At 46.8% G+C, this 14,074-nt stretch overlaps 1 protein-coding gene across 2 annotated transcripts in view; it reads right to left on the bottom strand.

Moving 5' to 3' along the window:
• Positions 1-12,326: 12,326 nt before the first annotated feature.
• Positions 12,327-14,074, bottom strand: part of USP10 (ubiquitin specific peptidase 10) — a 64,161-nt gene continuing 62,413 nt past the window's right edge. Inside the window, exon 14 of one of the 2 annotated variants that reach the window (XM_080645619.1) lies at positions 12,327-13,354. In XM_080645619.1, coding sequence (XP_080501745.1) covers positions 13,167-13,354 — 188 coding nt within the window. In that variant the 3' untranslated portion in view covers positions 12,327-13,166. The remainder of the gene's footprint in view (positions 13,355-14,074) is intronic. The other variant, XM_080645620.1, reaches the window with a different exon arrangement.

Here is a 14,074-nt window from a genome sequence, read left to right as displayed (position 1 = left end):
GTTAAAAACCACCACTCCCCACAAGAAATCCTCAGGCCCAGATGATTTTGCTGGTGAATTCTACCAAACATATAAAGAAGAAGAAGACCAATCCTACACAGCGTCTCTCAGAAAATAAAAGAGGAGGGAATACTTACCAATTCATTTTCTGAGGCCAGTAGCATTCTGAGACCCAAGCCATGTGACTATAGTAAGAGAAATGTGTACAGACCAGAGCACAGCATAAACCTAGACCCAAAAATCTTCTACAAGTACTAGCAAATGGAGTCCAGCTCCATATAAAGAATATGTGCCCTGACTGGTTTGGCTCAGTGGATAGAGCGTCGGCCTGCGGACTGAAGGGTCCCAGGTTTGATTCTGGTCAAGGGCATGTACCTTGGCTGCGGGCACATCCCCAGTAGGAGGTGTGCAGAAGGCAGCTGATCGATGTTCCTCTCTCATCGATGTTTCTAACTCTCTATCCCTCTCCCTTCCTCTCTGTAAAAAACCAATAAAATATATTTAAAAAAAAAAAAAAAAAAAGAATATGTTACACCAGGCCTGAATGGAGCTTATCCCAGGAATGCAAGGCTGATGGAGTATTAAAGAAATCAATCAATGCCATCCACCATAATACACTGAAGAAGAAAAAAACACATGATCGTATTAATTGGTACAGAAAAGCATTTGACAAAAGTCAACATCCATTCATGATGAAAACTCTCAAAAAACTGAGAGTAGAAGCGCCCTGGCCAGGTGGATCAGTTGGTTGGAGCATCTCCCATACACCAAAAGGTTGTGGGTTTGATCCCTGATTGGGGCATGTGCAGGAGGCAACTGATCCATGCTTCCCTCTCACATCGCTGTTTCTCTCTCTGTCTCTCTGTCTCTCTCTCTCTCTCTCTCTCTCTCTCTCATCAATAAAAACCGTGAGAATAATAAAAAATAATAACAGAGTAGAAGGGAACTTCCTTAATCTGCTAAAGGATATCTATAAAAATTCCACAGCTAGCATTCTACTCAATGGTGCGAGACCAAATGCCTCCCCTTAGGATCAGAAACAAGGCAAGTATATACATTCTTACCATTCCAATAACACATTTTATTGAAAGCCAGTGAAATGTTACAAGAAAAGGAATTTAAAGGCATTAGGACTGAAAAGGAAGAAATGGTACTATCCTTCTTTGCATACATCATTATCTATGTAGAAAAGCTGAAGGAGCCTATAAAAGAAGCTTATAGAAATAATGAATTTAGCAAGGTCTCAGGATGCAAGGTCAACATGCAAAAAGCAATCTTATTTCTTTATAAGAGAAATAAACAACTGGTAAGTGAAAATTTAAAAATAATACTGGTTACAATAGCTCCCCCGAAATGAAATACTACAGGTATAAACCTAACAGAACGTGTGCATGATCTGTGTGTTTTGCTTTGCATGTCCTGTAACTCAAGCACTCGCCACAGTATTGCTGTACCGGGGCCCTGCTCTCTCCCACTGACCGTGAACTCCACTGGGCTTATCGAAGTTCTCACCTCCTCTCGTTTTTTATCTCTCTGCAACTACAAGAAAAACCTGGCACCGAGTCAATGCTCAATGACAGTCTAACAAATGAATAAATACACTTGAAATGGACCTAAGATCTGATTCTGGTAAAGATTAATAGCAGACTTGGGGCAAGTACTTCCGTGAGGCGGGGAGAGGGAGACAAGGCTGTTTTGTGATGGTGGCGACAGACTGGCCAGAGCCGCGTTACTGGTGATAAATCCTCAGCACAGAGAGGTCTCCTTCGCTATTTACAGCAATGAGAGCAGGCTGAGAAGGTCCTATAGACATGCTTATTAAGTATCAATTAGGATTCAGGCTGGAACCACTCAGGGTTTGGAAAAATGTTTTTAGATTATTTTCCAAGTGTTTGATGAAACCCCAAAGACATTTTTCCCAGGCGTACTTTCCCAGAAGTTGGAAACCGTACATATTTAAAAGAGAATTTAATCCTTAGGTTTAGGGTCTGAGTGATGAACTCATTGCGATGGAATGGCGCACGATGCCACGGCGGCCTGCGCTCTCTGTATTTTAAAAGTGGAATTAGATACTTGCATTTCGGGTGCACGCAACTGAATCTCACATTCTCAGACCAGTACTTGAATTCCAAGAGGGAACAGACTTGGCAGACGTGTCGCTCAGTTATTGGAATCAAGATAAGCCCTTCCTTGACTTGCAACAGGACCAAACTGCGGGCCTTTGAGAACCCAGGACCCTCGGTGGGGGATAGGAGGGGCTCCAGCAGCTCCCTGGGCTGGCAATACCACGCAGGGGAGACTAAATGTAGATTTAAAAATGCCCATTGTTGAAAAATTGGAATATACAAATAGGAAGATTGGAAAGAATGAGAAAGAATAACCTACAGAGACAGCCCCTGGTGATGTTTCAGCTGAGGGTATCTGCTCTCAGGTTTTTCTGTCCTGGGCTTTGGGAATGGCTTCAAGGTGGCAAATGTGTGACTGACATGAAGGGGGAGCTGCGAAATGAATCAGCAGTTGGCCCCTCAGGTAAAGCTTCAGGCCCTGAGATGGGCTGGGCAGCCCTCCTGTTGGGCAGCAGGGGAGGAGTAGCAAGCCAGAGGGCGGGACTTGGAGACCAGGATCAGGATTCCTGCCAGATGCACCTGTCACTCACACGTACTTCCTCCAGAAAAGGTGGGCACCAATTTCTGCACATCTCACAGAGATTGTAAAAATGGGGGCAATTAGAGGCGAGAGGGTGGTGGATAAACGTGGTAACTGCAAACTCCTAGCTAATCTTCAGTTTCCTGATATAAATGGGACCAACCCCCGCACCCTGCCCCCCACTCCTAAGATTCTGGCGAGGATTAGGAAAATATTGTTGTGCCAAGACTCAATGTTACCTGCCTGGCCGTTAATAAATGGTCATCAGGAAGAAAGGGGCTTCACATCGTTCCATACTATGAACGGTGCAGCTGTGAGATTAACCAGCTGTTGAGATTTATCATTTTGAAAATAATTTATTAGTGGATACACTGCTGTTAACACTGGCAAACTCTGCCTATGTCTCTGTGAACCTGAATCCCCTTTTTGTGAATTTCAATACAAAGTGACGTGGAGGACAGACATCAAAAGGACTGCATTCATGCCGACCAGGCCCCGTGGCTGGCACCCCCTCCCCTGGCCGGTGGGAGTGGAAGCTGGTACAGCTGCTTTGGAAAACTGTGTGACAGAGTCGACTAATGTGCACCCAAGAGAAACAAGGGCACACGTGCACCAAAGACGAGTGGGAGCACCTTCATAGCTTCACTGAGCATAGCCCCACCGGAACGACAGGGCCCATCAGCACTAGGATGCGTCCTGCGCTGCAGTCTATCGATATAATGGAGTGCTGCTCGGCAATGGGAAAGAACCAACTACCGGGACAAATCACCACGTGGGTGGGTTTCAGAGAAACAATTCTGCATGAAAGATAAGAAGAGTGCATACTGGATGGTGCCATTTACACAAAGTTCCAAATAGTCAAAATGATCTATGGCAGCGGTTCTCAACCAGCCGTGATTTTGTCTCCCAGGAGACATGTGGCAATGTATGGAGTCATTTTTGGTTGTCACACCTGGACAGAGAATGATACCAGCATCCAGTGGGTCGAGGTCAGGGATGCTGCTAACATCCTACAATTCAGGGAACAGCCCCCCACACATGGAATTATTGGCCCCAGTTGTCCACAGTGCTGAGGGTGAGAAACTGATGTATAATCACGCCAAGTACTGGTCACCCTTAGGGATGGGGGTAGTGACAGGGAGGGAGCTCGGGGGCCCGGGGTGCTGGAAATGCTTTACACATTTACATGGATAAATATGCAAAACCCATGGAGCTAATATTTACGATTTGTGCGCTTCCCCCCGTATGTAAGTCATACCTACACCCCTGGACCCAAACCCAGCCCCGCGCTCCAGCACAGTCATGACTCCTGGGTAAGTGTTTTACATCATCGTCCTCGCCGCGGCTCCCACTTAAGTAGGACGAGACATTTTAGTCAATGTATCACTTTTACTCAAGGGAAATTAAAGGGTTTGGTTTTCGGGTATTCCAAGTCAAATATGAACCATATGAATGTGCAGACTCATGGTAGCCACTTCGTTTTTTTTCACAATATTTTCCAAACCACGGCACACAGCATCTGGAGATTGCAGCCCCGCCCACCCCAGGTTTTATTGCTCTGGCACCCCAACTCCGAGAGCTCATCATTTCCATGAAAAGGGGGCAGGACCTGGCCCACTCCTTCTTGCTCAATCAACCGCAAACCTGCTGGGGGGGGGGAGGGGTGTCAGCATTTCTGGGTGTTCAAAGACCAATGGGTCACCTGCTCAGTGGGCCAGGAGGTCAGCTGGCTTGTGCTCAAGTTCTGAGCCACGACTTAATTCCATCCAGGACTGCGTCGAAGGGACGCTCTGGCCAGACCCTGCCACGATACCTTGCTGTGGCTCTGGCTCCAGGAAGGGTGAGCGCTGAGGCTTTGAGCCAAGCCATGAAGAACTGTCCGCCTATTTATTCTATTTTTTACAGTGAATCTTATTTTCCCTTTGATTCGAATTATATACTGTCGCCATTAGGACTAGCAGGACCAAAACACTGAAATAGATTTGGTTTCAGAAGAACAAGGCTCACAAGTCAGCGTACATGTGGGTTCACAGTGCAAGCGTCAAGCACTACGGACTTACCCGGAGAAGTAAGCGACCCGCAGCCTGTGAGCGACGCGCAGGCCGAGCAGACGGACAACTCCAAATTCCCAAAACAAATTTCTAAAATGCAAACCATACAGAAGTGACTGAGACCTTCAGAACTGCAGTCAACACTGTTTCAGGAGAGACAGAACTCCTGGAGAGGTTAGGGTTGGTGTCCGCGACGTTGTTCAGTGGCTGACGGTGACCAAGCCAGCCTGGTGCTCCGAGGCCCCGTCACGGTTTGTACTGTGTCCCTGTGAGGACCAGGCTAGACCACAGGGCTCCCCTGGGCACGTCCCGCCCTCTCTCCTCCGTCTCCTCTACCCTGTGCTCTTAGCTGGTCATGACACAGACCTGAAGCATCGTGCCGTTGGCGATATTTATTAAATTAAGTGCGAGCTTTCTTCTCAGTTGTATCGTGAGTTGAAGTTTTATATTTCTATTTCTTTGGAAACAAACCTTAGGCTGCTCCAGATCTTGGGTTGGATGCAATCTTGGGTTGGCCCTGTCGTTGACGGTTTGTTTGTCCTTGCACTGGTGGCTTTTGGTTTTTAATAGAAGTCCCGTTATAGCTGTGAAGAGGAGTAACAGAAAAACAGGCGTGTGGCGCAGCCGCCCCAGGTTGTGCAGCTGAATCAAAGGAAGACAGTGGGAGGAGTGAACTCCTCTGGGCAGTCGGACCGCTCCCTGTGGCAGTCCTGCCGGGTCACCCACCACCCAGGCACACCTGCTTCTTAGTGGAAATTCAGCCAGTAGCAAACATCTCTCTCCTCTGGTGGCCCTGACCAGGCAAGAGACAAAGCCCAGCTGTCTGAATTGAACAGAAACATCCAGGACTATGAGATAACAGAAATTCAAATGAGAGGACAAGGAGGGGACAGGCAAGGAAGGTCAAAGGTCAAGGCAGGAAAAAAGGCCCCAGTCCCAGGCCCGGTGATGACACCAAAGGATCCACCAGTTTCCAGGGTTCACTGAGCCCCAACACTGTGCTGCTAACAGATCACACCCATCCTCTAGCCCAGGGGTGGGCAAACTTTTTGACTCGAGGGCCACAATGGGTTCTTAAACTGGACCGGAGGGCCGGAACAAAAGCATGGATGGAGTGTTTGTGTGAACTAATATAAATTCAAAGTAAAGGAGCGAAGGGGAGAGCAAGAGAACCCTCCGCTCTTTCGGCTCCGCGGGCCGGATAGAACAGCCGAACGGGCCGGATCCGGCCCGTGGGCCGTAGTTTGCCCACGGCTGCTCTAGCCTAATCCTGTCCAATCTGGTGGGACAGTGCCACCTCCAGCCTTTTTATAGACTCTGGGCCACCTCCCCGGGTCACGTGGCTGATTACTGCAGAGGAGTTTGGAACACAGGCTGTGTGGCTTCTGCACCCAGTTTTTCATCATTTCATTACATTGTTGCTTTTTTTTAATGCTACAAACATTAACAGTTCACCCAGATCTCCCCCTTTGGTTTCTCTGCAATACCCACCAGCCCGTCTGCCATTCCAGTTTACTCCCAAGGACCAGGAGCTGAAAGGGGCAAGCAGGCAGGCACGGGGATGCAGGTGAGCACCTCACACAGCAGGGTCAGGGCTCCGAGCAGACTGAAGCTGGCACCCATTCCCAGCTGCACACAGGACAAAGTACCCACGGCGCTGCGAGGGCCAAGTGCCTGTAAGGAGCTCAGAAGTGGGCCTGGTCTGTAGGAAGTCTTGCTTTTTCATTTCAAACATTTTTAGTTGATTTCTTAGAGTGAGGGAGAGAGAGAAAAACATCAATGGGATAGAAACATCCATCGGTTGCTTCCTACACGCACAACTGAGAATCAAACCTGCAACCTGGGTATGTGCTCTGACGGGGAATCAAACCGGCAACCTTGTGGTGCACAGGGTGACACCCAACCAACGGAGCCACACCAGCCAGGGCTGTAGGAAGCCCTAGGTCTTAGCCACTGTGGACATCTTTAAAAGAATACATGCCAAGCCCTAAGCCAAAGCAGAAACCGTGTCCCCGAGAGCGGACAGGAGGCGGGGAAGCCAGAGAAGCTGAGGGTGGCGGCCAGCAGGAGCACCCAAAGGTGGCCACAGAGGACGGACTGCCGTGAGTGGCTGGTGCCAACACCCACGGACATGCTCCAGGTCACGAGCCCGGGGTAGAGGATCCACTGGAGCCTGTGCTTCTCTCACTGGGAGGGAGGGCCCTGCAGTGCAAGGAGCACTTGAAACCACAGGACACAGGGGATGTCTTCCTAGAAAGTCAGCGCTACTCATGGCAAAGTTAATTAACACCTTTCCAAAAACAGAATAAAGCTCATGTCACTGCATCACCCCCAGGAGGACCCAAGGGTGGGCATTCACTGGAACGTGGGAGGCACAGGGGCACCACTTTAGGCTGCATGCGATAAAAAAGGGCAGGGACACAAATCCAGCCAAGGTCGCAGAAGCTACCTGAGCAGCAATAAGTAAGCGGTTGCCTGTGCAAAGGAGACAGACTAATCAACAGCACCAAGAGTCCAGAGCCGGCCCCACTGACAGAATGGAAAAGGAAGGAGGATGAAGAATCAATCCTCACATCAGGAAGTCCACATCTTACAAGAGACTTCCAATCATTTTTTCAAAGCAGAGCAATGCTTTTTTCTTAAATCACAGAGCCCTAGACAGTTTTGCTCAGTGGTTAGAGCATCAGCCTGTGGACCAAAGGGTCCTGGGTTTGATTCCGGTCAGGGGCAAGTACCTCAGTTGCAGGCTCCTCCCTGGCCTGGGCCCTGGTCAGAGCTCGTGCAGGAGGCAACCAATCAATGTGTTTCTCTCTGTCTTTCCCTCTCCCCTCCACTCTCTCTAAAAAAAAAAATCAATGGAAAACATCCTCCTGTGAGGATTAAAAAAAAGAAATGTTCATTCTAAATCACATAGAGAATCCCAAAATACCCGAAAAGCATGTGAAGAGATTTGCTTTCTTTGAAGGACAGATGGGAAACCCAAGGTCAGGATCACCAGACCCAACCCGGTAATCCCAGGACCACCAACACTTTGAAAACCACGCAGATGGCCCACAACAGAAAACAGAAAACACATTCCAGATGGGTTTAGATGTTAAAAACAAACAAACAAAAAACCACAGAACAATAACAATAAAAAACTTCTATTAAGAAACAACACACAAATCAGAAAGGAGTGGGGAGGCATATCCGTTCCCAAATGCCCAAAGCCTATCCAGGGCTCTGCCGATGCAGACACGCCTTCCATCGGCTCATCTGGTAGAACACGTGAAGCTGCCTCAACATTTCACTTGTTAGAAAACAAACAATGAATGATAAGTAAGACTAAAGTGGGAGTCTATTGTAAAATGGAGTTGACAAGGAAATGAAAATATTTTAGACGACATCAGTGTGAAACCCGAGTCAAAACCAAAATACTTTCCTCGAACCACAGCAGCCAGGATTGCGGTGTTTCCTTTAATCAAAGACGGTGACTTAAAAGCTCACTTCCCGTGTCTCGGAGGAAAGAACACTTGACAAAATGCTGAGCAAATCTGTAGTCAATTATACCTAATTACAATCAGTGAGTGTACAGCGGGAGACATGGCCAAACGTGTGAAGCGAAACGCAAGTACTAGTGAGAAATAAACTCCCCATTAAACCCCATTAAAGGAACCCACACTGGCTAAAACAATACACCCTTTCACGTAAAGGGGGTGGGGAGAGAAGGAAAGAGAAAGATGGGAAAAGGGGACCAAGCATTTGTTCACTGGTTCATTTGTTCATTCCTGAAAAAGAAAAAAACAAACATTATCACAAGAAGAAGCTAGGGGCTAGGAAGTGAATTTCATTTTTCAAGCAAATAAATTTTCCTCCAAAAGACAGAAATAAGATGGGAATGGTCAGACCAGAAGATGAGTAACCACTTAACAAAAAAGCCTTGGAAGCAAGAGGAAGCGCTTGCTTAGGGAAAAGCATGCCCGCCCGCCCGCCCATCTGCGACGATTCAACTTAAAGGGAAACACAACGTGGCATGTGGAGCCGCTGTTAATGTGTGGCCTTGCCAGACAGGAACTGTTTAAACCACTCAGATTTTGTCTAATGTTTCCTAAGTCCACTGCCCCGCTGGAAATTGGTGTAATGGACACACCGCCCTCACTGGGGCAGTCCACTAGGTCCTTTGCTTTGTTGAGCTGGAGAAGTGTTAGAAAAGCCTTGGGTCTTCGGCTCCCCTGAGGGAGGTGGCCAGACCACACAACCGATGATCACTGATTACTGCAAGTTAGCTGGGAGCTGTGCAAGGTCAGACTCACTGGTTTAATTGGTCAATTCAAAGCAACTGACTTACATGGCAATCTCCATTTTCTAACCAGTTGGCCTGGTCAAGTACAAGCAGCGAGCGAGAGCCTAGGAAATTTCCACTAAGGAAAAGACATAAATGGTGCAACTGCTGATTACAAAGTTCCTGCTCGTGTCGCCCACACATTAGATCATGATGAGGTGACTACACTGAAAATAAAAGCACAACGCTGCTCTGAGCCACTTGGGCAGCTGAACTACCGTTATTCAAACAGGACAATGAAATGACTGCCACCTTCCCCCATTGGTTTTTAGACAGAATAGAAGGGACCGAAGGAGGGGGAGAGGGAGAAACATTGATGTGAGAAACATCGATTGGTTGTCTCCGCATGTGCCTTGACCAGTGCCAGGGATCGAGCCTGCATCCCAGGTACATCCCCTTGACCAGGAATCAAACCTGTGACCCTATGGTTCGAGGGCTGACACTCTAACCACTGACTGAGCCACAAGGGCCAGGGCATGACTGCCATTTTTAATTCTGAATGGAACCCAGAGTAGCTCATGCACTTTCTTGGTTATTGGACAAACAATACACCAATCAGATAAACCTCATTACATTCTTCCCTGTAAGAGAACTTCCAAGTCTTGTAATAAATGACATATTAAAGAAAAATATCTCTATAATATACTTCTGACAATAACTCAGCATTCACATTAGTTTAAGAGCTATCTATAAAGACATATCAAATGCTAATAAAGGAAAATAATTAAATTTATATCCACAACACCAAGGTTAATGGGCAAGTTCTACATGTAAATGACCTAAAGCCAGAGAAAGTCTATGAAACTTAAAAAAACCTACACATTGCAGCACAAAATACTAAACATTGAGTTCAAAGTCTTAAGAATGGATAACACAGGTAAGCCCACCATTCCCTCGGGACCCTAGGAAATGCTGGTTTACTAGCATCTGATTCTCTATCCACGAGCCAATCATTCACTCCAGGGACCAGATGCAGGTAATTCTTACTCCCCAGCCGGAATCTCCTTGCTATGTATTTTGTCCCTTCCTGAGTTACGCGCTTCTGTCTGCAGCTGGGTGGGCTGATGCAGCTTAAGCAAAATTGGGAAGCTACATCTGTCTAAACCAGTGGTCGGCAAACTGCGGCTCGCGAGCCACATGCGGCTCTTTGGCCCCTTGAGTTTTTAGCAAAGGCCAGCTTGGGAGTACCCTAATTAAGTTAATAACAGTGTACCTACCTATATAGTTTAGGTTTAAAAAATTTGGCTCTCAAAAGAAATTTCAATCGTTGTACTGTCGATATTTGGCTCTGTTGACTAATGAGTTTGCCGACCACTGGTCTAAACACAATTGGAGTTATTAGGTGGTATGCAGGCTCTCTTTCAAACAAAGCTACCTTTCACCTCTCAAACCCAGCATCCTCACATGCAGGTAACAGTGGAGCCCTTTGCTGGCTACCACATGGCTGAATTTAAAAGTCCGTGCGTACCAGTGGGGACAGCAACTCAGGAGTGGATCAGCCCTAGCTGGTTTGGCTCAGGGGATAGAGTGTCAGCCTGTGGACTAAAAGGTCCCAGGTTCGATTCGGGTCAAAGGCACATGCCCAGGTTGTGGGCTCAATTCCCCCGTGGGGGACATGCAGGAGGCAGCCGATCAATGATTCTCTCTTATCATTGATGTTTTTCTCTCTCTCTCCCTCCCTCTCTGAAATCAATAAAAATATATTAAAAAGAGAAAGAAATGAATTTGTGGATTCAGTTGGAACTCCGAAAGCAGATTATTAATAATGTCTACAATAAAATTGGAGTTTAAAAAAAAAAAGAGTGGATCAGTGTCACTGCACAGCACATGTTGACCGACATCGAATGTCCCACTGGACTTAGTTCATCTCGACCACTTTTGAGAGACTTGAGACCTTTCAAAGGAAGTTTCTCAATACCTCAGTCATTTCCAATGTATTTTGGGTTTGACACAATATACACCTTAGCAATTTAACAATTATGTAGAAACCCCTATTTGAGGGAAAATTTCTCATCTAAATACACAGGATGCGCCCTAGCTGGTTTGGCTCAGTGGATAGAGTGTCTGCCTGCAGACTGAAGGGTCCCGGGTTCGATTCCGGTCGGGGGACATGCCTGGGTTGCAGGCTCGGTCCCCAGTGGGGGTCATGCAGGAGGCAGCTGGTCAGTGATTGTCTCCCATCATTGATGTTTCTCTCTCTCTCCCTCACCCTTCCTCTCTGAAATCAATAAAAATATATTTTTAAAAAATAAAAATACACAGGATGTGTTTTAAGACTTAGAAGCAGATTGTGTAGCAATAATAGCCTTCTTTGGCCTCTTGTTCGATTCCTGTGACAGGCATCCGGGTCAGAGGGCCCTGTTCTGGAGAGGGCGTCAGTCTAATAACTTCACATCTGAAGAGCCACGTTATCCTGCTGCGAGAGGATGGCCAGCACCACCGATGGAGGCTGAATGCATGCTCAGGGCAGTTAAGCGTTCCCAACGGGAGAGACAGGACCTGGCTCACAGCATGACAACCCTGAACTCAATGAAGTGCTTCAGAAATGGGTTTCATTTAATCTTCAGCCAAGTTATTGCTGGTGTGGGTTGCTTTCCCCAAAGTTAATTTGGCTTCCAAACACTTGCACATTATTTTAATGAGAAGCTAATTGTTACATGACTTGTAGGTTGGCCAAGTGAATCGGAGCAGGGTTACAACAGGGTGAGTAGGCCACGTGGCCAGTGATAGGACTGTAAGCTCTGAATGTGGGAGGCGCACAGGGAACACCAGATGGCAGGAGGAAGAGCTTGGGAAGCAGGCTCAGACCATGCACAACTGCTTCTCTGGAGGTCCAAGGACATTTCTATGAATCGTTTGCATGCGCGAAAGCGGGGCACTAGTGGCACAAGAGCCATGGGGGTGGCCTGAGTGTGGCTGTCCCTCCTCTCCACCTCTTCAGTCCAGGAAGGCTTCCTTTCCACAATGCGAGGGTGGCGTCCGGTGCCAGGATGCCCCAGTGGCACACAAAAGATGCTAGGCCCATCAAAACCCACCACTTTGGTGACGCTGATAATGCGGGGGCGGGGGCGGGGTGGGGACGGGGGTTAGATACAGCACAGAAACAACTGAGGGAGACTTCACCTCCCCTTTTCTGCTATTTGAAGATTCAAACCCATTTACCCAAATCACCCCCGTTCTCACTTGGGAAACATTAAACAAGCATAGCCTGAGTCTCGGCACGGCTCTCTCACACACGTCAGCTGATCCAACAGCCTGCATCCCAGTCGCTGGAAAAGGCACTCAGTCAAAGAAACACCAAGCACAGTGTTAGACCAACTTAGTGATTTTTATTGATGGGCGACAACTTGATATCCTAGGCATCACTAAACTGTGTACAACTGGAGACGCAGCATTAGAGAAGAGCAGGCAGCAAAAGTAAACAGAGTGGACGTAAGATCAATCTTCATTATTTTGCCCGTATTTCATTGTGTGTACACAGGAGCATGAATGCAATTTGAAATCTTTTAATGACAATAAAGTTACAATCACCCATCTATGTGACTAACACCTTAACTCCAAATGTTTGATCTGTAATGTGTACGTAAGCAGTTTTTCGTCACACAATTATTAAAATTTATTTTTTTTTCCTATTAGGAACCAGCAACTCATTTTTTGTGTTTATTTCTCTTGAAGAACTATTTCTTCTCCAATAACTGGCTCATTTTTATCATTTATCAAAAACTAAAGGGTGGGGGAAGAAAGTGTGATGGATTAAAAAATTCATTTTTTAAGTAAAGATAAAATTCATTTTCACAAATTTACAAGTGTCGTTGCTGGTGCAGAATTCATCCTACTAAGCAATCAGACTGGGAATCAAATGCAAGTTCCCTTCCAACTCAGGAATCAGCATTATTTCAAAATTATGGATTTTTGTGTATTTTCTTAAATCAAGCGACAGTCTATTTCAACCAAGTGATTTTGATTTGGAAGTGAGAAGACACCATAAACTATGTTGTGCACAAACCCAAGGCATCTCCTTTTCATTCTAGCCCATTTTTGCAAAAGGGAGGAAGAGTTTCTCTCTAAAGAGCCACTAAAGAGAGGAAGGAAGTCAGTGAGAATTGATGTTCTACAAGCAGGTGTCGGCACACACAGAGCACAGGCAGTTACAGCAGGTCCACTCGGCGGTAATAGAGGAGGTAGGCTGTGCGGTCTGCAGCGGGCTTCACCACCTGGTATTGGTTAATCACCTTGACCATCTGGTCATCGATGCGCAGCCAGCCATTCAGACCAATCTGGAAGACGTCCGTAGTATAGTGACCACCCGTCGCACTGCTGCCGTGATGGTAGACCACTGGAAGAGAGGGCCCGGTGGGGGCCCAGTGAGACAAGCACTGCACACCAACAGCTTAAACACACCCGCCTGACTACCTCCAAAACAGCTGTCTGTCTTGTGAGACACTTACCAACATAGGTGGGAGAGAGAGAACTTAATGACACAAGGCAGTTTATTCAAACACAAAGACCTTAAACAATTTACAATAAAAAGGTATGCACATACATCTTAACATCTTTTAAATGTTCAATACATCACAAACAATAAAACAAATGCTGATAAAATAGGGTTGTTCCATTTGTCAGCCCTTTAGGCAAGGGTTATCAGCCAGCTGAATATTTAATACTTTAGAGAGAACACTGGAAATTAGAACATGAAAGACACCCCCACAGAGCCACAGTATAAAGTAATCAACATCTAAAAACACCCAGAGACCTACAAAAAGTTCATGCCCTTGATCTAGCCAACTCCACTTCGAGACTGTTCTAAACGAGAGTATCAGAATCTTAGACACAGATTTTATAACAATGAAAAAATGGAAGAACCTAAATACCCACTAGAAGGAATTAGTGAATTATATTACAACTAGAGGCCCGTTGCATGATATTCGTGCAAGAATAGGCCTTCCTTCCCCTGGCTTCACTCCCAGCCGCCCAGGAGCCGGCAAGTCCCTGCTCCCCGGGCCATCCGGGAGCCGGCACATCCCCGCTCCCCAGCTGCCCGGGAGCCGGCCAGTCC

Source organism: Plecotus auritus, assembly GCF_963455305.1.
Source record: "Plecotus auritus genome assembly, chromosome: 10".
Classification (NCBI taxonomy): Eukaryota; Metazoa; Chordata; class Mammalia; order Chiroptera; family Vespertilionidae; genus Plecotus; species Plecotus auritus.
This window is presented reverse-complemented; position numbering and strand designations above follow the sequence as displayed.